A 25,077-nucleotide genomic window follows, 5' to 3' on the forward strand; every position below is an offset into this window, starting at 1 on the left:
CCTCTAGCCATCATCCTCAATGCAGGAGCGGTATTCCCTCCAGCAAATTCAGAGGCCTCAGGTGAGGCTAGACATATGGGGAGTTCCTTCTGACAGACTAGATTGATAGACTTTAACCCAGCAGATTTTCAAGTGTACAGTAGGTGAGTCAAGTCTTTGGGGTGTTGGCAGTCCTTTCAGCTTCTCCGCCAACTGGATAGAAAGGCTTCAAGGAGATCGTTGAGCTTGTAAAGAATAGGTGTCAGCACTTGGTCCTGACCACATTCTTTACCATCTCATGGGTTGAGTGCATATATCAGTATGGATTTTGGCTATTAGGGAGTTTTTCTCTTGGGATCAGGATGATCCCCACAGGTAAGGTTGGGACAGGGACACTGATTCAGATGCCATCCAGAAAAGGTGGCAGGAGAGTGGTCACCTCTCCCATGTCTTCCACGCTAGTAGTCTGCCATAAATTTCCAAGCAAATCCGCTTGGAGGGTCAGTTTGCTGGTCCTGGTCTGGAGGTTGAAATCTCTCTAAGAACATATAGCGGATTGTTCTATGGGAAATACCTTAATTCCTTGCCCACCACAGATGGATTCTCTCTGAAATGTGATCCTAACCGAATGAGATTTTTGGACTTGATGATTTTTGTTAAATATGACTGCTTGGGTTACTCAAGATCTTTTTAAAAAACTCTCTGCTTGTATCAGAGATCCTCAGGATGACCCACAAGAACTCAAACTGATAAATTTGAGGCACAATTAACAGAAATGCAAAATAGATTTCTTGAAAGAGGGTACAGATCACACATTTTGGATGATGCATTAAATGAAGGAAATAAATAAGACATCTTTATCCCATAAAATCCTTCCTGACAAGGATACACATATAGCATATAACACCCACTCTACTATACTTTACGAGGTTTCCAAAAACATTCTGATATGTTCCTAAGAAATAAAAACTTTTGTGTGTTTGTATTTAAGTGGGAAAGTGTTGTACAATCCCAGCTAATAAACAGTTTTTGAAATTTTTGATGCAAATATGTTATTTTTATGTGTCAGAATAAGTCTATAACGCTGATCAATGATTGCATCTCTTTGCTGGCCATAACCGCTACAACATGATTCTATGTTTGGCTACGTTGATACATTTAAAATTACATTGTTGTACTCGTAATATTGCAGCCTCACTGCTACATTGTATCATATGCAAGTATGCAACTGTATATGCTTGCTTACAGAGTCTTCTAGAACAGGGAAAGGCAACCTTTTAGCAGTACTGTGCCAAAATAAGAACTTAAAAAATGCCTTGGTGTGCCAGTCACAGTTTTATTAAATTTTTTTAATTGAGGTGTGTATGTAAACGTATTGTGCTTGTGTTATTATGTATTTTTGCACATTTATATTCTCTCTCTCTGTATATATATATATATATATATATATATACACACACACACACACACACACACAATTTCCCTCGCACTCACGCTTAGTAGTATCCAATAATGCCGGGTGCCATAGCCTGGACTCCAAAAGTACAATGTGCCAAAGGATAGCTGCTAAATACTTTATTTAGTTCCAGGTTTTAACTTGAACTAAATAAAGTATTGGAATTTTAAAGACCGGTGAGCAGCTATCCTTTGGCACACACTATATATATATATATATATAAATATAGTAGTGTAGATTGGATTAGCTGTATTAGTCCAGTAGACAAGATGCCAAAATACCAGAGTATTGCAGTATGCAATGATACTTTTTTTTTTTTTTATTGGACTAAAAAAAAGCTTGTGTTTGAAATATTATGTTAGTCCAATATAAAAGGCATCATTGCATACTGCAATACTCTGGTATTTTGGCATTATATATATATATATATATATATATATATATACATACACACACACACACATATATATATACATCTCGGCTTGTATTTGAATTTGTGTAATTCTGGTATCCTGACCCGGCTTGTTTCTCTGTTTATCTGTAATTCTATATTCCTTATTTTGGCCATTACTGACTTTGTTGTTATCTTTCTTACGTTAAGTCCGTCCACTCTAAGGCCTTGTGATAAGGCTACTTAGCACCACTCTTTGTGGGATTCACCATTCCTGTAAGTTGGGGTATGACCCCTGTGACAGTATGTATCTGTACCTCCTAATGTGTAGGTTTGGTCTATAACTTTGTGACTGGGCTTTTACTGCACGTAGGTTCTTTTTTATTTCACAATAAATGCCCTAGCACTTATAGTGGACTCATGAAGCTCTAGTAGGGCAAAAACATCACTTTTCCAATGTTTGTCTAAACAGATTTCATAGCTGTATGCTGGGTTTTCTGAACCTGTTGGCAATGGGTGAGGCTGAAACAATTGAACTCAATAATTAGAATGGATGTCCACCTAACTTTGGTCATAAGGCATGTATATACAATATGTAGGTAAGTGGTAATATGCAGAGGCTTTCCTCTTGTCTGTAGACCCATACATTAACAAGGTTATTTGAGTTTTGCATTACTAGCTTTTTATGGCTGACAACATTAGATATTACTATTTTGTTTGGGCAAATGAGACTGGACTAGTAAGCTTTCATTTCAGGTGATCAGAGATAGTTTATATCTATATAGTATTATATTATAAGTTTATATATGGCATACACAGAGAACCCCAAGTCACTCCATGTCACAATAGCCATCATATTGGCTAGAACAAATATGGTCCAAATGATTTAAAATTCCCCAATCACTCAAGCTATACTCATAGTGCCACTACAGCCTTTGCTACATGGCACAATATCAGTGTACAACATTGTTTTATGTTTTGACTCAATTCAAACACGTCAAGAAATGAATTACTGATTTTATTTGTTGAACTATAACCTCAAGTTAACGGTTTAGACACAGTAAAGGATGGTACACAGGTTTTCTTTTATTTCGTCCTGAGTTTGTTAGTATTAAAACCTACTGTGGCGTAACTAGCCATTTTGCTTCACCCAAGACAATGTAATGTGTTGTAAAAAGCATTTAGATTGATTTTTTATCTAGATGCAAATGCTTCAGCATGATGTAAAAAAATAATCTACATCACTTTGCTTTAAAATACGGGGCAGCCAACCTACTGTTATCAGGTTCCTGAAAATCTGCATGTGTTAAAGACAGGCCAGAGCATGTCAACAATGAAAAATAATCCTTAAATACTTATCAAACGAATGCCATAGCATGCAACAAAACTACAAAGGGTTTATTTACTGAATAGTGGGTTGAGTTAAAACAACTAAATTGCTAAATTAGGGCACAATAGTGGAAGTGCAAAGATCTCTAAACATGGTTTCTTAGCAAATTGGTGCTTAATTAAATACATTTTAATATTCACTAAATAAAACCCAAAGTTTATTCTAATTATTAGGTCAACTATAAATATGCAGGGAAAACAATCTTCACTCATAAAATTAAATGAATTTGCCTTTTCTTCAAGACTTAAATATGGGCTTCGACAGATCTCTTGCGTGTAATGTGTTCCAAATGTGCACGTTCAGATGTGTCCAGGCTGATGTTATATTTTGCAAGGATTTTCAGGATGGGCCGAAGTTTTAGCCACCATTCCTCTTTGGGAAGACGGTGTCTATAGAAAAGCAAATGTTACAACTGATTAAAAAAAAACCAATATGAAATATTTGGGCATTGCTTCACATTTGTGTAGCGCATACATGAGAGTTATTTTTATGCCACCTTGCGATGGCCACACAAGAGGTAACATACCAATAGTGCAGAGTAGCAAAACTTACAATAAATGAAACCACTCTGCTTCTGTTTAGTGACATGAAACAAGCATTGTTTCACAGAACAAAATATGATTTTTTTATAGAGAAAATTTACACTGATTATTTTTTTTACAAAGCGCACACGAATCATTGTACAAGTCACTTTGTATGTCAATATAGAAAAATCAATCTAAAGAACTAACCATTCTGCACAAATTTCCAGAAATTCAAACAGAAGCAGGGGGAACCTAGTCTCATTGAGAATAAAAATGTAAGTGTTTGGTGGATGAGGAAGTTTATAAGATTATCTGAGCAAAAGCATAAAGGATGGCCTTTAGGTGTCAGAAAAGCCTTGTCTATTGGCTAACAGCTAAAAAGAGTATGTAGAGAGAAAAGCAACTAAAGACTCTTTGCCCCACAGTCACTACTAACCACTGCAGTAGTTATGGTACTTAGAGTATCCCGTTACTTCTTACAAAGGTTGCAGATGTCCAAAGAAAAAGGATCTTGTGAAGAACGACTAGATAGAGTATGTTACCAACATCAACAATGGCTACATTTCTTCTTTGTGAGCTGCCTAGGCTTGCCACCTGCCTGGTATTATCAGCATAGTTGGTATTTCATACTGCCTTGCTTGTAATGTTATTGCATAAATACCAACAATGCAAATGCTGGTATTTTCTGTTGGAAATTGCAAGATCTTTTTACAGTGATCAGACAAATGCAACTTCTGGTGGTTATAGAGTGTAGTTTGTTTGTGTATTGATGATGTAGCAAAGATACTATGTGTCATGCATAGCTGTTTTTGTTTCATCCTGCATGGCACACACTCTATTTGTGTGAGAGGGCTGAACAGGAAGAGAAGGGCATGTGATATCACGGGGGCAGCCACACCACTGCTCCTGCATCAATACAATCAACAGTAAGTATACTGCAAACAAACCCCTAATCCTCACAAGCCCTAAACACCCATATAACTCCTTTCAAAACTCTAAACACCCCTTTAACCAATTTCTAAGCCCTAAACAATAACCTAAGCCCTGAACACAAGTTTTAAGCTCTTTCTAAACCATAAGTACCATCTTTCACACCTTACTAAATCATAAAAAATAATTCAAAGGGGATCTGCAACTTCTCTGAAATTTGCACCATTGAATTAAATGTTGAAAACTTGTGTTAACTTTAACTTGTGTTAACTTTAACTTGTGTTAACTTTAACTTGTGTTAACTTTAACTTGTGTTAACTTTTTTTTCATGCAATGCTCCATTTACTTTTACATTAATATTCAATATTTTGCAAATTACATAATTTCAGCAGTTCAAGAAAGGCAAAGCCTGGGCAAACCATGAGAAATAAAAAAAAAATATTGAATTCCTCCTCTTCTCTCTATGCTGATTGCCAGGCATGAAATGCACTTGTGATCAGATAAAAAAAAAAAACTTACTCAAAATCAGTTTGTTCTTTAAGTTCCATCAAAGGCTGGAAAACAAGGCTCCTTTTCCTCATTCCTAACAAGCAGGCAGAGTCTGCAGTGTTTGCAAATATACGACCTGCAAGAAAGGATAGAACACCAGATAATTCTTCATGCTAAAGTAGGATATGCATTGATGTATCATGGATTTAGAAGAGATACATACCATGCCGGGAACACTCTTTTATTTTTCCTGTAAGCCAAAGTACAGCCTTGGCACCCATTTTTGTGCCAAAGTTTCTATCAAAGGGTGTAGGTGTACCACCCTGAAACAAAATAAAACATTAGCTTGTAGATATAATATGGAAACCTGGTGAAAAAGAAAGACTGACTGCAATTCATTCTGATTTCTAAGAAATGTGATGCCATTTTTATTTCATTACATCAGAGACAACCTGATGCTCAAATTCCTTCTGATTGCTTGTGGATTAACAAGTCAAGGAGTGGAAATTCCCCTAAATAGGAATAGATGTGATGATGAGCAACACTAACATTTGAAGCCTGAGTTGAATCGAGAGTTTCAGAAAAGACAAGATAATACGTAGAGAATTACAGCTCATTATTTTAATACGTTTTTCTTATATGTTCTTTGCCAAATATTTGTGGTGTGTACACATTGACAGTGTTGGTGGAGTTCTCTTTCACAGAGTGATATGATTCACCAACTAATTTATTGAATCCCAGAGTGTAGGCACTGTTTAAGAAATCACAAAAGTGATGGACAAAAGTGATGTCTCTCAGGGTTCTATTTTGAGACCGCTTCTATTTGACATATTTATAAATGATCTTGAAATAGGCATTGAAAGCCATGTTTCAGTGTTTGCAGATGACACAAAACTTTGTAAAGTAATAAAATGTGAGCAGGATATTGCTTTGCTGCAGATGGATTTAGATAGATTGGGGGACTGGGCACTAAAATGGCAGGTGAAATGTAATGTAGAGAAATGCAAAGTTAGGCACTTTGGGGACAAGAATCCACAAGCAACTTACACCCTAAATGGTAGTGAATTAGGGATAACCACACATGAGAAGGATTTAGGAATTGTTATAGACAACAAATTAGGCAGCAATATGAAATGTCAATCTGCAGTTGCTAAGACCAGTAAGGTTTAGTCATGTATAAATAAGGGGCATAAATTCTTGGGATGAAAATATAATTTTGCCTCTTCACAAATCGCTGGTAAGACCACACCTTGAATGTGCTGTGCGATTTTGGGCACCTGTTCTATAGAAGGATATCATGCCACGAGAAAAAGTGCAGAGACGAGCTATAGAATTGATAAAAGGAATAGAGCATTTTAGTTACGAAGAAAGGTTAAAAAATGTAAATCTCTTTAGTTCGTAAAAACGGCGCCTCAGAAGGGATTTGATAACATTATACAAATATATTCGGTGCCAGTACAAACCATTATCTGGAAATCTATTCATAACAGGGCTATACATAGGACACAAAGTCACGCATTATACTGGAAGAAAGGAGATTTCATCTAAGGCAAAGAAAAGTTTTTTTTACAGTAAGAGCAATAAGAATATGGAATTCTCTGCCTAAAGAGTTAGTTTTATCAGAGTCCATACAGATGTTTAAACAGCAATTGGATAAATACTTGCAAAAGCGTAACATACAGGGATATCATTTCTAATTAGTGGGGTAAAAGCTGCTTGATTCAAAAAGATATCTGACTGCTATTTTAGGGTCAAGAAGGTATTTTTTCCTAGCAAAATTGGAAGCGCTTCAGACTGGGTTTTTTGCCTTCTTTTGGATCAACGGCAAAAACATATGTGAGGAAGGCTGAACTTGATGGACGCAAGTCTCTTTTCAGCTATGTCACTATGTAACAAATCAGATAAGTGTATCTTTTTCACCAGATCAGTTCATTTCAAATCACAGGTGAAAATATAAAACATAATGTGCAGGTAGGCTCAAGTTGCCATGTTGACTGCTTGCATTTTAATGAAGGTCTATGCATAGGCGTGTGCAGCCTATTGTATAAGGGTGTGCACCCTAAAGCACAAACACACACGCCGCGTATATATATATATATATATATATATATACACACACACACACACACATATACCGCTGTGTGTGTGTGTGTGGGCGCTGTGTGTGTGTGTGAAGGTGATGTGTGTGAAGGCGCTGTATGTGTGAAGGCGCTATATGTGTGTGCGGGCGCTGTGTGTGTGTGTGTGCGGGCGCTTTGTGTGTAAGGGCGCTGTGTGTGTGTGAGGGCGCTGTGTGTGTGTGAGGGCGCTGTGTGTGTGTGAGGGCGCTGTGTGTGTGTGAGGGCGCTGTGTGTGTGTGAGGGCGCTGTGTGTGTGAGGGCGCTGTGTGTGCGGGCGCTGTGTGTGTGTGTAAGGGTGCTGTGTGTGTGTGTAAGGGTGCTGTATGTGTGTGTAAGGGTGCTGTGTGTATGTGTGTGAGGGTGCTGTGTGTGCAAGGGTGCTGTTAGTGTGTGTGTGTGTGTGAGGGTGCTGTTAGTGTGTGTGTGAGGGTGCTGTGTGTGAGGGTGCTGTTAGTGTGTGTGTGAGGGTGCTGTGTGTGTAAGGGTGCTGTTAGTGTGAGTGCTGTGTGTGTGAGGGTGCTGTTAGTGTGAGTGCTGTGTGTGTAAGGATGCTGTTAGTGTGAGTGCTGTGTGTGTAAGGGTTAGGTTAGTGTGAGTGCTGTGTGTGTAAAGGTGCTGTTAGTGTGAGTGCTGTGTGTGTAAGGGTGCTGTTAGTGTGAGTGCTGTGTGTGAGGGTGCTGTTAGTGTGAGTGCTGTGTGTGTAAGGATGCTGTTAGTGTGAGTGCTGTGTGTGTAAGGGTTAGGTTAGTGTGAGTGCTGTGTGTGTAAGGGTGATGAATGTGTGGTGTGGGGGCCGTTTAGTTAATATCCCCCCTCCCTTCTTACCGTGCTGCCATCCATCCCTCGTGGTCCAGTGGTGAGTGAACTCTAGGCCCGCATCCTGCGGGGCTAGAGTTCACTCTCGCGAGATCTGAGCGTTGCCGCGGTAACCGCAGCAACGCTCTGACCTCGCGAGAGGAACCCGGTGGAGCTGCTGGTTGAGCTGGGTCCCCTGGGTCCTCTCCTGCCTCCCTCCATGCCTGTGGGTCTGTGAGGGAGATCTCTAATCTCCCTCACAGGCCCATGGAGGGAGGCACATAGCGCGGGCGCCACGGGGATTAGGGTGTGCCTAGGCACACCCGGCACACCCCGTGCGCACGCCTATGGGTCTATGGCTATATAGTCCTAATGTGTCATAAAATGGTGGAATACAAACCAGACTGTTTATGGAAAATACAAAGCACTGGCAGTCTCCTCTGCCTACAGACTGTTATAATTGGCTGTGAAGAACCCTCAGATATGCAATCACCACAACCACACCCATCTTTCCACAAGAGAAATGGCCATGTCAAGTTGTGCATTATAAGAGTGACAAACATACAAATTGCCACGTGTCGCTTGTTTCCTTTGCGGTTTTCACACCTCGTTACGAGGTGGTGGTGTCCCAACACACTGTATCCTTACCAATGGGATCAAATGGCCGCCTCTGCAGTGGTCCCTGGTCCAGCCTGCAACTTACCATCATCCAGCAGATATTTATGCTACTTAAACTATTTAATTTGTCAACATGAACTTAATTCAGGACTTCCCTGTAGTTTATTTTTTAGAACTCAGTCTTAAAGAATAGATGTTTTTGGTCTTATTCCCTAATTGCTGCACAACCAACATGCATGCATATGAGGTAATTTCTACTTGACGATGATCTGTTACAAAATTCTGAAAACTTGTAGTTCTTGCACGTCTTGATTTTAAAAGATCACTCCAGACCCCAAAGCAACTGTAGCTTGCTGAAAAGCTTTGTGTGTGAAGAGTGTGTCCTCTTTTTTAAATCATTTTTCAAAAAGTGCAGATTTCAATAGAAATTTACTCTTTTATAAATGAACCTAGTTACACCCCCTTGGCTTTCAAGCAATCAACAGGTAACTTTTTTTAAGTAGCTCAAATCAGCTGACCTCAAGAGGCAGCAATTGCCCAAAACACATGGATTACAAAGACTTTGCATTGAGCTGAATTGGGAAGTCTGTGATTGGACAGCCACAAAGTCTGGGGCGGGTTAGAAGGGGAGGGCTTACAAAATCAGTAGCCAAGAGAATTGGTACCATATTATAATGCTTATTTTAAAAAGGGATTTAATGGCACCTAAATTAAATGCATGCTATAGATCACCGGTAGTCAACCTGGAATTTCAGATGTGCGGTGGTGGGTTCTGCAGAAAATGCCCAGCAGCCTCAATGACTGCGGACCAAGGCCTTTCATCTCCCCTGCTGGCCCATGCATAGCTAACTTTGCTGTAAGCCCTCTTGGGCTGCTGAGGAGATCGAATATCTCCTTCAATGGCCCACTGGCACTTCGTTCCAGCAGAGGGAGGAAAGGGCGTGGGAGGCTCCGTGTTCCTCCCGCGAGCAGGCTGGTCGGAGAGTTGTTGCGCATTACCATATTGTGCTTGCAGGAGAACAGCCGGAGGAGCTGCAGACTAAAGTGAATATACCACCACTGGACCACCAGGGTTTGCAGCATTATGTCCCCCCTCCCTGGTAAAAGGTAAGAAGGGAGGAGACATTAAGAAATATTTTCACATCTCACCCACCTACACACAGCATAGACACTATGCACCCTTCACACACAAACACACACCACACCCCTCATACACACTGCCCCCCCCACACACACAGACTGGCCCCCAACATAGAAACATAGAATGTGACGGCAGATAAGAACCATTCGGCCCATCTAGTCTGCCCAATTTTCTAAATACTTTCAGTATTTCAGTAGTCCCTGGCCTTATCTTATAGTTAGGATAGCCTTATGCCTATCCCACGCATGCTTAAACTCCTTTACTGTGTTAACCTCTACCACTTCAGCTGGAAGGCTATTCCATGCATCCACTACCCTCTCCGGAAAGTAATACTTCCTGATATTATTTTTAAACCTTTGCCCCTCTAATTTAAGACTATGTCTTCTTGTTGTGGTAGTTTTTCTTCTTTTAAATATAGTCTCCTCCTTTACTGTGTTGATTCCCTTTATGTATTTAAATGTTTCTATCATATCCCCCCTGTCTCGTCTTTCCTCCAAGCTATACATGTTAAGATCCTTTAACCTTTCCTGGTAAGTTGTATCCTGCAATCCATGAACCAGTTTAGTAGCCCTTCTCTGAACTCTCTCTAAGGTATCAATATCCTTCTGAAGATACGGTCTCCAGTACTGCGTACAATAATCCAAGTGAGGTTTTACCAGTGTTCTGTACAATGGCATGAGCACTTCCCTCTTTCTACTGATAATACCTCTCCCTATACAAGCACTACCCCCCTCACACACGCACTGCCCCCTCACACACACACACACACACACACAGAAAGCACCCTACACGCGCACACACACACACGCGCACTGCCCCATTCACACACAGCACCTTACAGATACACATAGAAAAAAGTAGAATATAAAAGAGAAAAAAAGGAACGAAAAAGATACATATTTAAGTACATATTTAAAAAAAAAAAAAAAAACAACGCAATTGCGCTATAAAATTAGTTACTGTGGCACTGGTAGGCGGTAAGGAAATTTTACCATCAACAAAGACACAAATGTGGGCGGTAGGTATTAAAAGGTTGACTACGGGGGGGCGGGGCCTGACCGCTGAAGGGAGCAGACGCATGTCGCTGTAGCTCCCGGGTTTCAACTAACCTTCAGCCGATTCTCGTTAACCGGAGGCAGCAAACCGATGACCCGGTGCTCCCAAGCGATAGAGGACATCGGGCCCGACATGGTGACACCACGCAAGTGGCCCTGTGTTCCGGACCCGACCCACGCAGGTTTGCGGCCTACAAGCATGGTGGTGGTGGGAGAGACGGCTGCTCTCCCACTGCAGACAAACACGGCAAAGCAAAGCTGGACACCCCGTTCCCCCCCCTATGGACCGGCGGGGGTTATCCTGGTCCCCACCGAAGCGACACACATGGCTAAACGGATGGTATCTGCCCACGCGGGCTTGGGCCCTGGGCCTAGCGCTACCGCAGAAGCCTCTTGCCCTACAGAACCTACACCCGTACAAGCCACAAGCCTGGATCTAATCTTCCAACAATTCATAGAAAAGCTGGACAGACTCTTTGCAACACCCTGCGTGCAATACGGAGGCACAGCATGTGGACCGGGGAAACGGAGGCGGACCGGGCCTACTAAGGGCACTACAGACCCTTTAACGCTAAAGTTGAGCACTGACTGCCCACCCGGGCCGGGGGTCACCAGGAGGATAACTCCACAGCATCTGCCACATCGCCGGAAGCCTAACCGCCGCTGGCGGCGACGAAACACCAGGGCTCTCCGAAGCGCCCTCACAGGGAAGAACTGGGCCTCTTGTAGCACCCGAGTTCGTGGAGCAAAGATGCACACCCCACACGGAGCCTGGGGCCACGAGGAGACCCGGCCGCCCTCGCGCACCTCCCACACTCGACGACTACAGCCCCTCACCGGCAGCAGACAAGGACTAAGCTTCCTTCCAAGATCTGTCGGAAAGGACGACTCACAGAGGCAACTCAATGACATCACAGAGCTGGGAGGAAGTGATTCCCTGGTCACTCCTCCCAGCTAAAACTGAGAGCCGCGCAGGAGGAATACCAGGGAGTCAGAGTGGGAACTCCTGCTCCCTTCCACCTGAGCCACCACTGGACCCCAGGGAAAGTCACCCTCCTGCACCTTAAAGGTAGGAAACAGGAGGGTGACTTAAATATAATGCGTGTGTGTGTGTCTTTGTAGGTATGTCTTGTGTGTGTGTGTGTGTGTGTGTCTGTCTGTCTGTATGTGTCTTTGTATGTATGTCTTGTGTGTGTATCTGTATGTCTGTATGTGTGTCTTGTCTTTGTATGTATGTGTCATTGTATGTGTGTCTGCATGTGTGTGTGCATGTGTGTGTGTGTCTGTTTGTATGTGTGCCTGTCTGTTTGTATGTATGTGTCTTGTGTGTGTGTGTGTATGTGTGCCTGTCTGTGTCTTTGTGTATGTATGTGTGTCTTGTGTGTATGTATGTGTGTCTTGTGTGTCTGTATGTGTGTATGTGTGCCTGTCTGTGTGTCTGTATGTGTCTTGTGTGTGTGTGTCTTGTATGTCTGTGTGTGTGTCTTGTATGTCTGTGTGTGTGTGTGTCGTATGTGTGTCTGTATGTGTGTCTTGTGTGTGTGTGTGTCTGTTTCTGTTTTAAATTAAGAAATTCCAATGAATTTCCATTTGAAATAATCACAAACGCTCTCCCACTGCAGACAAACACGGCAAAGCAAAGCTGGACACCCCGTTCCCCCCCCTAATGGACCGGCGGGGGTTATCCCGGTCCCCACCGAAGCGACACACATGGCTAAACGGATGGTATCTGCCCACGCGGGCTTGGGCCCTGGGCCTAGCGCTACCGCAGAAGCCTCTTGCCCTACAGAACCTACACCCGTACAAGCCACAAGCCTGGATCTAATCTTCCAACAATTCATAGAAAAGCTGGACAGACTCTTTGCAACACCCTGCGTGCAATACGGAGGCACAGCATGTGGACCGGGGAAACGGAGGCGGACCGGGCCTACTAAGGGCACTACAGACCCTTTAACGCTAAAGTTGAGCACTGACTGCCCACCCGGGCCGGGGGTCACCAGGAGGATAACTCCACAGCATCTGCCACATCAACGGAAGCCTAACCGCCGCTGGCGGCGACGAAACACCAGGGCTCTCCGAAGCGCCCTCACAGGGAAGAACTGGGCCTCTTGTAGCACCCGAGTTCGTGGAGCAAAGATGCAGACCCCACACGGAGCCTGGGGCCACGAGGAGACCCGGCCGCCCTGGCGCACCTCCCACACTCGACGACTACAGCCCCTCACTGGCAGCAGACAAGGACTAAGCTTCCTTCCAAGATCTGTCGGAAAGGACGACTCACAGAGGCAACGATCCGACCACGATGTTTGGCCCGTCCATCCAGCACTCAGAGCCGGCATAGGCTAAGCTCAATGGACTGCATGTACGTTACTCCTGCAGTCCTCACTGCGAAGGCAAGACCGGACCCCACCGTGCAAATTATCATTTGACAAATTGTGTGCAATGTAGTACCTAAGCAATATGTACTGGCCTTTTCTTGTATAACGCTAATAGACTCTCACTGTCCACACCGCTGAAAGGTTTTACGCTCCCGTCCACTAGAAAATGTTATTTACCCAGACTATCAGCTAGGACAGGTGATGTACGTAACATATGCCCTGACCGTTAGACACTAGGCATGATTATAGCAATGTTTGAAGCACAACTTGTTTTAGCTAAATTTTGTATGCCAATGTTATGTTCAGAATTTAGCCTGCTCCATTTGTTGCGTGAAATGTTACTTAACTAGACTACCTGCTAAGACAAGTGATGTACGTAGCCTATGTCCTAGCCGTTCGACACTAGGCCTGACTTTAGCATTGTTTGAAGCACTACCTGTATTAACTAAATTCGTATGCCAGTATTATGTTCGGCTTTTAGCCTGCTCCATTGGTTGCGTGACACTAGCGACCAAAACAGTTTGAGTACTCTCCCGCTATTAGTGTAGCCTGTTTATCTAGGCATCTCCTTTTACGATTGACTAAGCGGCGACACATTCTGTACACTTCTTGTAACACAGAACACACACTCACATCTTGACTAGTTGAAGTGACAAGTCACACCTGCATATTAACGAATAGATATAACTTGAGCTACTCACCAGACACAAAAAATACAAAAACAGAGGTATTATTGTCCAGGAAATGTAACTTTTCGAAATTGACGTTGTATTATCCCTATGCTGTATATTACTCGTACATTCCCTCTTTTACTTTCTGTACCCCATCCTGCATACCTCAATAAAAGAAAGATTGACTAAAAAAAAAAAAAAAAAAAAAAAGGTTGACTACCCCTGCTATAGATCAATGGTCCCTACCCAGTCCTCAAGGCATACCAATGGTGCAAATTTCATCAGAATGCCAGTCAGGACTGACTTGAGAAATGGCTAAACATGGACGGCTGGTGTGCTTTGAAGACTGGGTTGGGAAGCTCTGTGAAAACGTATCTCTCACTCTGTCAGGAAATTTTCATTATATAAGAGATACATCGAGCTTTTAAAGGGAAAAATGGTGCACCTTGCTAACTGTTCTCACATAATTACAGAAAATATAAACCTAAAGAAAACATATTGGAAACAGGAGTTCTCAGAACAAGAATAAACTGTTGAAACATCCTCCTTGCAACATCCATCCAGTAGGGCATGGGATTAAAGAAGTGAGGCAGTGGAGATGGCGCTCATTGAAGAGCACCCTATTTCCAAAAATATAAAACTGGAATACCTGGAATAAAATAATATGTTCTTAGGGCTTTACATGATTATTTTTGTCACTGCTCATGAAACACCGTACACATGTAGACAAAGATAAACACAATCTAAAATGGCTTTACCTGCTGCATGTGACCCAGAACATTTTTCCTGCAGTCAAAGATACCTTTTCCTTCCTCTGAATACAAATTAAATATGAAATCTGTAGAGTAGTTCTCATTGCATTTTTCATTCCTTTTGTTAAAGAAAGAAAAAGAACAATTGTAATAAAGGAAACACACAAATACAAGATACGAAAAGAAGAATATAATTTTGGTAACTATAGTTTATTCTGTAAGCAAAATCTTATGCAACACCTTTCACCTTTAGGAACAAGTAACCCATTAAGTAATTTGGAATGGGAAATAAGATTTCAAAATAAGGTAATTGCTATGAACACTACTTGTGGAGAAGTATATTGTTACTAAAAATATCTATTACTAGCAAATTTTGCTTACCTTAAAACTAAACCTCTCTTCACAGTTGTCTTCATTTTTTCTGTAAGATGCTCAACATTCAACTGTAATTAAAACAAAAATCAGTGACTACAGACATAAAGTGAGCAAATTTAATAAGCACATTAAAACTGGAAATAACAAAATTATTATTGCTAGTGTATAATAATCAAGTTGCCACCCATCCCTACAGTGTTTCGTAAGTCAAGGCACATGGAAATACACTGCTCTTTCATCCTTTTGACAATTTAACCTTCTGCCTTCTCATCCAACAAAATTCCAGACTTTATAGGTGTGCTTGTGTACCAGCCATTAATCGCTGCTTATCACAAATACAAATTCTAGAACTTTATGGCTATGTCTTTGTTTTTCTTCCATGAAATAGAAAGCACTCTTCAAATAAATGTCAATTTCCAAAGCATTCCAGTGTTGCTTTGTTGTTAGTACTATGAACTTTCTGTATGGTCACTACAGGTAGCCACATGAACCCATGGGAAAGTATGGCAGTTTGCAAATATAAACTATACTGTTCTGTGCTATACTATACATAACTTAACATGAGGTCCAGATAGTGGTTATACTACCTAAAGACGGCACATGCCTGGAAAAGTAAATGTTCACAATTTTACAAGTTATTGTTTGGTCTCCAGCCCATTGTACAATTTCCAAATAATGCAAGTAATGTTTAGCTTTATTTTCAATCAGATATAATTTATTTTACACATTTTTATCTCATCTTCTGTAAATTGAACTTTAACCACACACAGGAGGCTCTTGCTAGATCTAGCAAGCTATTAACAATGCAGAAGATACATTCTAAATTAAACAGACTGTGCTATACAGGAAGTTTAAACATTAGACTTTTCTTTATAGTATTTAGGAAGGCTGTGTAAGTCACATGGTATGGAGGCTTGTCAAGGGCTGTATAAACAAAGTAATTTAACTCCTGATTGGCAGAAAATTGAGCAGTGATTAGTGATGAGCATTAGTGGGCGTTTTAGGATTCCAGGTGGGCGGTAGGGATTTCCAGGTTTTGACGACCGGGCGGGTGCCAGCCGGCGGTACCTCTGCGACTGGGTACCGCCGTGACCATTTGCGGCCGCGGCCTGCGCGGCAAACCGCCGGGGCAGCATATGGAGGGGTCCATCGGGTGGCCCATGCTGTCAGGGCCACCCGATGGATGTGGATTGTGAGGGGGCCCGGTTGCGCTGTTAAAGCGCCCAGCGCTGACCGGGCCCCCTGTGATGACATCACAGAGCTGGGAGGAAGTGATTCCCCGGTCACTCCTCCCAGCTAAAACTGAGAGCCGCGCGGGAGGAAGACCAGGGAGTCAGAGTGGGAACTCCTGCTCCCTTCCACCTGAGCCACCACTGGACCCCAGGGAAAGTCACCCTCCTGCACCTTAAAGGTAGGAAACAGGAGGGTGACTTAAATATAATGCGTGTGTGTGTGTCTTTGTAGGTATGTCTTGTGTGTGTGTGTCTGTCTGTCTGTATGTGTCTTTGTATGTATGTCTTGTGTGTGTGTGTGTGTATCTGTATGTCTGTATGTGTGTCTTGTCTTTGTATGTATGTGTCATTGTATGTGTGTCTGCATGTGTGTGTGCATGTGTGTGTGTGTCTGTTTGTATGTGTGCCTGTCTGTTTGTATGTATGTGTCTTGTGTGTGTGTATGTGTGCCTGTCTGTGTCTTTGTGTATGTATGTGTGTCTTGTGTGTCTGTGTGTATGTATGTGTGTCTTGTGTGTCTGTATGTGTGTATGTGTGCCTGTCTGTGTGTCTGTATGTGTCTTGTGTGTGTGTGTCTTGTATGTCTGTGTGTGTGTCTTGTATGTCTGTGTGTGTGTCTTGTATGTCTGTGTGTGTGTCTTGTATGTCTGTGTGTGTGTCTTGTATGTCTGTGTGTGTGTCTTGTATGTCTGTGTGTGTGTGTGTCGTATGTGTGTCTGTATGTGTGTCTTGTGTGTGTGTGTCTGTTTCTGTTTTAAATTAAGAAATTCCAATGAATTTCCATTTGAAATAATCACAAACGCATGCCTCGTCTAGAAGTTTTCACAACCTAAAAATGTGAATTATTCCAGCCATATTGTCAACGCCATTCTGATATAAACCTCTTGGATATGTCTGCTTTGCTAGAAATTACATCTTAGAACATTTATTTGTCATAGATAACCTCTGTGCCTCCATCTGCAGTAAAAGTCCGCCTGCACTTTGGGACAGACAATAACCAGAAGCCTTAAAAGCCATACAAAAACACAGTCATTGAAAATAAAAATGAGTGCTATCTTTCGATGACGCAATACACAGCCTATCAAAAGTGAAATAATAAAAATAAGTCACCCTCCTGCACCTTAAAGGTAGGAAACAGGAGGGTGACTTAAATATAATGTGTGTGTGTCTTTGTATGTGTCTGTATATATGTGTGTCTGCATGTGTGGGTGTCTATGTATGTCTTGTGTGTGTGCATGTCTGTGTGTGCATGTATGTGTCTGTATGTGTGTCTGTATGTGTGTCTGTATGTGTGTCTGTATGTGTGTCGTGTGTGTCTGTATGTGTGTATGTATGTGTGTGTGTCTTGTGTGTGTGTGTGTCTGTATGTGTGCCTGTATGTGTGTGTATGTGTGTGTGTCTTGTATGTGTGTCATGTGTGTGTGTGTGTCTGTATGTGTGCCTGTCTGTTATAGTGGGCTACCTAGCTCAGCCTTCCTACTGGGCATTGCTACAAGGAAGGTTAAAAAATAGAAAAAAGGGAAAAAAAAGTGGGGAGGAGAATTGAGGAGGGAGAGGAGATGAGCTGACGCACAAATGAGAAATCATATTATGCGCAAACAGAGAAGTCGTCTGAATATCACTGAAAGAGACCTTCGTTTGTTCCTTACGAAAATCGAACCAGATATCAAATATTTAGTCTCGCAGCATCAACCTCAAGGATCTCATTAATCACTAGTAAAGGTAATTTCAATTTACTTTATTGTTTTCTCATTAAACTTTATAAAGTTAAAACCTTATAAACCTGCATTAAGTAGAAATAAAAAGATAAATGTACGTACATATTTTTTTTTAAACACCCTCCTTTCTAAAAAATATTCTGCATTTGCGTGAAAACTGGTGGGCGGTAAGGACATTTTTTCAACTAAAAAGATGCACTAGTGGGCGGTAGGTAAAAAAAGGTTGACTACCACTGATCTACACACTAAAACAGCTTAATTAAGCTAAAGTTATTTTGCTGACTAGTGTCCTTTTAAGTCAATGCCTCTCTCATCCCGTTTGTAAATCCACATCTTTCTTGTTTTCAGAGGCAATGGAAGTTAGGCGACGCCAATTGATATCATGAGGTCAGCAATCATACAGTCAAATTATTTGTTTAAATGCATTCCATACCTGCAAATCATAGATAGAAAATCGTTCTTCATAAATATAAGCAGCATCAGCTCCTGCAGCGAAACCTGCCATGGTGGCCAAATACCCACAATATCCTCCCATGGTCTCAATGATAAAGACCCTTCTCTTTGTTCCAGCAGCAGACTGCTTAATTCGATCACAGGTCTAAGGAGGCAGAATGTAAACATCTAATGAAAAATAATATTAAAGTAAACCTACAAATAATACAGATTGTACTATTGCCAACTTCAAATACCTGGCCAAAGTATAATTTTTCATGAATGCATCTGATGTTAATTACTTTATTTCAAAGACCTTACCTGCTTCTTTTCAATGCAATATAAATATCTGAATTATACATTGCTTGCACAGAATGCAACACAATAACCACAACATATAGCAAACTGAATAGCAAGTCTGATTAGCTAGATGCAGGGCTGTCTGTCTGTCACGTCCTGTTCCATTCTGCGGATATTTCTGGCCTTGGCTTCTGGTATCCAGTACTCTTTTTACAATTCTTGTTTAGTTTTTCTTGTTTTTTTCTGTTTTTCTATTCTATGTCTGGTTTTCTTCTTGCTGGGTTCATTCCTTTATTCTGTTGCTGGAATTCCCACTCTCCTGGATTCCTTTATATGTTTGTTTTATGTTGCCACACCCGTTTCTTTCCCATTAATCCTTTTTGTTTCAGTTGGTTCCTGCAGGCAGTTGCTTCAAGTCTTCTGCCCCTTTTTTGCAGGTAAGTGCTGTGTTTTTTTTTATTATTGTTTATTTAGTCATGCATATCTAGGTATATAGGAACCCACCTTAATTGGAGTACTTTGACGAAGTGGTGGGCTGCATACATCTTGGACATTTATGTATGTCTAAATCTCCAATGTTTATTACATATATAGTACTTAGTTATGTCTCATGTACAGTCTTGCCCTCTTCATGTCCTGTTAATGTTTCCCTCATGTATTGTGTACATGTTCTGGATTCTGCTTTCTGTCCTGCTCCGGTTCTGGGTTCTTCTAGTCTTGTCTTGTCTTGTTTGGTGCCTATTCTAGTCTTACCTTGTTTCTAGCACTGGATACATATCTGCTTAATATCAGCTCCTGGCATCTGCTAAGCTGCATCAGGGCTTGGTGGCTGCACAAACCCTGGTGCTCAACACCAGGGGGCGTGTGGTTACCCTGCACCAGACCCTGATTGCCCACTTCCACCCTGAGACTCTAATTTTCAACATCAGGCACATAGGGGTCCCGGTCTTCAGACCGCCACCTGTGACACTGTCTATCCAATGCCCATAATCGATAGACTGAGATCCTCCCTTTTCCAACCGCTTGCTGCAGTGGATCGCCAGTGTCCCATATTGCACCAGTGGTTTCCCCACTTGCAGATTCCACTCTTATTTCATACCACTAAGTCTTGGGAAGTATGTTGCCTTTGCATATTTTCACTAAATGTTTTCAGCAAAATGCAACAGGCCAATCTCAAGTCTTGAGCAATATATTTGAATACACTATTGGGGAGTACACTAAAGTATAATTTGAATATATATTCTTACAGTGGTGATTGTGTTAAGCGCAGTGTCAGCACCAACACTGAAATCTGATCCAGGAACATTGTTTGAAACTGTTGCTGGTATGACGACAATAGGTATACATAGCTCCTCAAATTTGGAACGTCCTTCCATTAATTCCAGGCTGCCAGTAAAAGCCTACAGAAAAAACAAAAAATGAGTTTAAGCTAATAGGAAATATAGTCCAGATGCAGCATTATCTTATTAGAAATGGTGCTGTATACTATGAAATTGCTGAGACTTTTTTCTATTCATTAAAGTTCTAGGTTTCCCATGAAGCAAACTAGGAATTTACACGGAGTGTCACCATTTTTTGGGTGCCATTGTCCTCAAATTGGTGTGGTTTAAAGTTGTGTGTTTATCCAAGCTCTGGCTATTTTTAACATATGCTTCATATTTTGTGTCTGGGAGCTGGAGGGGGGGGGGGGGAGTTCTATTTCTTATTTAAGATTTTAACAGAATTCCATTGCTCTTTCTCTACTTCAGCAGCAGGTGGTTCTTGCCATCCATGTTCCCTGTAACAGTGGGAGGAAGAACTAAGAAAGAGCAAGAATATAGGCCTGCTGGGTGTATTGAGATCAGCTTTCTTCTCTTAAATCTGCAATGCGATACCAATACGGCACCAAGGGAAGATGACATGCGCTCCAGTGATGTTCCAGTGGAATCCATTGACACTGTCCCTGAAACGACTACATCACTAGGGAGTATTACATGTTCATACATTGATATTCTTTGACTATTGTGGCGGGGAGAATTAAAGCTGGGGAGGAGGATGTAGGAGGTTATCTGTCTAGACAGTATGGGCTTCAACAGAATGTTTAGCAGCTATAGAAGGCTAAACACGCCATGGATGCACATTTAGATATGCTTGAAGATAAGCTGTACGCCCGTTAGTAATATTTCCCTTTTAATATAAAAAAATCATACCATTTAAGCCTTATTGCAGTGAACACAAGTTTCCTCCTTAAAAAGGTAACATGCATTTTGTCAGGATAAAAAATAGCTTGTCCTTAAAATTACTTTCAGAATTAATGGGTTGTTTGGAAGGAGGCATGAGACAACTTTAATTAAAAACGATAAACTGACAATAGAGGTAACCAAAATGTGTTTAGAGTGGTCAATGAGAATAGTATACTCAAACTAAATTTTCTTTAAAGTATTTTCATTCACTGCCCTACAGAAGGAAATGAGCTCTTACTGGTTTAAAAAAAGAAAAATGACATTTTAGAAAGATGTAAAATACATATTAAGACTTACCTCAAAGCCTCCAATAATGACTAGACCATGAATGTTAAATGCACTTATATTTGCACTGATTTCTTCAAAGTATTTCTTTGGCAGAACTCTATTTTTAAAAAGGAAAAAAAATTATAATTAAAACAATATATATTGAATTTAACGTTTCAGGAAAATAGCAGATTTGTGTGTCATGAACACATTCCCTTTAGTGCTGTAATAGGCTAAATTTGGGCCGCAGCTATATTTTGTCATTAAAAGTTGTAAGTTAGTTTAATGTGATCAGTGCATTACCTCTCTAGTGAGTCTGCAGGTAAATGTGATATTTATAAGCCCCTAACGGAAGTTAAAAACAGGTGTGCCTTTGATAGTTGTTTTTCATCCAAGAGTGGCTTGGTGTGAACAAGGTTGAGAACCAACATTTTAGAAGCCGCAGTAATCATTTGGACTGTGAAAAGTCTAGTTTAAGGGATTCTTGTATAACTAAAACATACACAAGCAGGAAATAATTACCGTTTAGTTCCAAGTCTGGAGCCTCCTTGGCCAGTCCACCCACCAACACCTCCCCATCCAATCTCTTCGATCTAATAGAAAGGTAAAGCTATATTATTATGTACAACCTCACGCAAGATAAACAATGGAGTCATAAGTCATAAGCAAGTCCACTTGCACAATTATAACATATACTGTACTCACATTACCATATATCATCAAAAGATTCTGGTGGCAAACTATTTTATACTGTATTCAAACCAAAAAAACATTAAACAGAAATGCTGAAGCTATATGAACTTTATGACACCACATTGGGGCATTGTTTTAAAAGAGGAATAATTAATGCAGAAACAAGTTAAATGTTACTTCTGATTACACCATATTTAAAACTATACCCAGCATTTACACATAACCCATAATGTGTTAGAATCCCAGACCTTCATTTTTAAAATATTGCATTCACAATGTTCAAAAGGCTTTAACCATAATAGCAACACTGTAGGTAGAAATAACACGCACCATCCAAATTCTGGAACAGGTTGCTTAACGGGGACAGAGCTGCCACACTCCCATCAGCAGTAAAGGAAAAGGAAGAACCAGTTACTCCAAGTTCCACATATTGCCAATTTATTAAGGGCAACAAAAAAACATTACTTTTTTAACCCTCAATAAATTACCAAACAATGAAACTTGGAGTGCCAGTTCCTCCCTTTTAATTAAAAATCACCATAGCAACACAATATGATGCTGCACTCATAAGCCTATAGGTTAAGGATGGGGACACTTACCATTGTGGATACAGAGATGTTGTGGACTGTTTGTTTAAATCATGCTCAGCCAGGCTTTGAGTTGCAATCCACAACATCTTGTGCAGAATTGTGCATTAAGTCAGGAGTTCCGAACCCAGTCCTCAAGTACCCCCTACCAGTCCAGGATTTAGGGATTACCCTGTTGTATCCAAAAAAAGCCACCCCCCAAATGCCCCGCCACATGCCTTGCCAGCCTCTTGCCCTGGGAGACCAAAGAGCTGGCCGGCTGGCCGCCATCTCCTAAAGTTGTGGGCGGCGAGGGCGCACTCTTCCCTATATGAGGTCACTCCGGCTCAGGCATCACTGAGAGGCCCGCAAGGGTGCTGAGCAGGAGGATCAGAGCTCCCTCGCCGCCCACCAGCCCAGCCCCACTGGACCACTGGGAAAATCCACCAAAATGTAAGCAAAAAGAAATTGTGAGTGTGTTGTTTAGTGAGAGTGTGTGTGTGTCAGTGAGTGTTAGTGTGTGTGTCACTAAGAGAGTGTGTGCGCCTGTTAGTGAGTGAGGGAGTGACTGTGTGTGTCACTGACAGTGTGTGTCTGACACTGAGTGTATATATGCTTGTCAATGAGTGAGTATGTGTGTCTGTCAGTGAGTATATGTGTGTCCCGGTATGTGTGTGTGCGCGTCTGTCAGTGAGTATGCATGTGTGTCTTGTCAGTGAGTGTGTGTGTGTCTGTCAGTTAGTGTATATGTGTGTCTGTCGGTGAATGTGAGAGTGTGTGTGTAACTGCGTATGTCTGTGAATGTGTATGTTTCAGTGAAAGTGTGTGTAGGTTAAACATTGTGTGTGTCAATGACTGTGTATCTGTAAGTGAGTGTATGTCGGTGTATGCTTCAGTGAGGGCGTGTGTCTGTCAGGAAGAGAAATTTGGAAGTGGGGGGGGGGGGGTGCCTTCGTTTTGTCATGCCTAGGGCAGCACAAAACCAGAATACACCACTGTGGATACGGTTACTATTACAGTGTGGCATCATGTATTAACTAGGCCAGGACAACATCATGGATGCCCACAATGATTTCCCCTCCGGCTAGTTAATAATAATTACGTCCAGTTTGACCATAGTAACTGCGCTAGTACTATGCTTTGATTATTTAAACTGCATATTTAGAAAAACTATGCAAAACTAAGATAGACCTACCTCTCCCATATTCCAAGAAGCTGCATTAATAATTGAAAAAAGATATTCAGTTTGCTTAAGTTTAAGAAATACATTTTCAAAGTAATTATACCAATAAGTGTTACATTGCATCACTTACCCACAACAGTACATTACAGAATATATCATAATTATTGTTTGGTAAAGCTGCACTATCATTACCTTTCCTTATGCCTCTTGTATCTTCATGAGTATAATCCCCCCATTGCCACTTGGTTTTATTTGAGGAAATAGTTAAATGTGACTTTTACATCTGATGGCTGCTTCTCAACGCTTTATTTTATCAGGCAGCTGCCAATCCAACTTAATTCGAAACCTTCTGCTGAGCATAATGGGACTTTAATTCCTAACCACTTATGTTCTACAGTGTAAAATTTAGCCATTACTAGAATATTCTATTTTTCTATAATCTAATTTTTAGACAACACATTACTTTTATTGCCATGGCACTCTTTGTGTACTCATACACACCCACAATACTATGTGTTTGTGATGCCTCGTAGAGGGGTATTATCTAGGATTGTTTTGGGTTGAATCCCAAGATCTTCTTGTTACCTGGCATCTCCACTGGCATAAATCCTCCGGAACACATTACCCCATGCTGTCAGCCTTCCCCTAAGTATGCCTTGCTTTAAATGCTAACATATTCCACTCCACCAATAAATCCTCTCATCTTAATCTGCATTAAAGGGACAGTCTAGGCACCCAGACCACTTCTGCCCATTGGAGTCGTCTGGGCAGGGCCGGACTGGCCCACCGGGATACCGGGAAATTTCCCGGTGGGCCGTCGACACCTGGGGCCAGGCAGACATGTGGGTGTGATGGCGGCCGCTGGAGGAGCAGGGATGGCGGCCGCTGGAGGAACTGTTCTGGCGGCCACAGGGGAAGCTGTGCTGTGTCTGCTCCCCCGCCCTCGCGCGCTACTGAATGAGACCGGGGCCGGAATATGACGTCATATTCCGGCCCCGGTCTCATTCAGTAGCGCGCTGGGGAGCAGACACAGCACAGCTTCCCCTGCGGCCGCCAGAACAGTTCCTCCAGTGGCCGCCATCCCTGCTCCTCCAGCGGCCGCCATCCCTGCTCCTCCAGCGGCCGCCATCACACCCAGCTCAGTGTGTGTCATATTATTTTCCTTGATTTTAATACAATAGATAGTATTACTGCTAACCAGCATAGATATCATCTAAAATTGCCTAAACCTGCATGTAAGCTAAATCTGGCTAGCTCAGTGACTCGCTGCCCCCTGGTGGTCAATCTTAAGCAGTGTGAAGGAATTTACACCTGTCATAAATTTACATAAGCCTGTAACTTACTACCCGTATCATACCTACTCAAATAAGCATGTATAGCTCAGATATAAAGTTTTATCAACG

General features: G+C 41.7%; 1 protein-coding gene across 2 annotated transcripts in view; it reads right to left on the reverse strand.

The window, feature by feature from the left end:
* Positions 1–2,828: 2,828 nt before the first annotated feature.
* Positions 2,829–25,077, reverse strand: part of PFKM (phosphofructokinase, muscle) — a 103,422-nt gene continuing 81,173 nt past the window's right edge. For both annotated transcript variants that reach the window (XM_063428165.1, XM_063428167.1), the window contains exons 16-24: positions 21,755–21,825; positions 21,263–21,350; positions 19,991–20,143; positions 18,445–18,609; positions 15,068–15,129; positions 14,693–14,804; positions 5,383–5,482; positions 5,190–5,295; positions 2,829–3,605 (exon numbers count right to left, since the gene is read on the reverse strand). In XM_063428165.1, the coding sequence (XP_063284235.1) occupies positions 3,461–3,605; positions 5,190–5,295; positions 5,383–5,482; positions 14,693–14,804; positions 15,068–15,129; positions 18,445–18,609; positions 19,991–20,143; positions 21,263–21,350; positions 21,755–21,825 (1,002 nt within the window). In that variant the 3' untranslated portion in view covers positions 2,829–3,460. The remainder of the gene's footprint in view (positions 3,606–5,189; positions 5,296–5,382; positions 5,483–14,692; positions 14,805–15,067; positions 15,130–18,444; positions 18,610–19,990; positions 20,144–21,262; positions 21,351–21,754; positions 21,826–25,077) is intronic.

This window comes from Pelobates fuscus, chromosome 1 (assembly GCF_036172605.1).
Source record: "Pelobates fuscus isolate aPelFus1 chromosome 1, aPelFus1.pri, whole genome shotgun sequence".
NCBI lineage: Eukaryota > Metazoa > Chordata > Amphibia > Anura > Pelobatidae > Pelobates > Pelobates fuscus.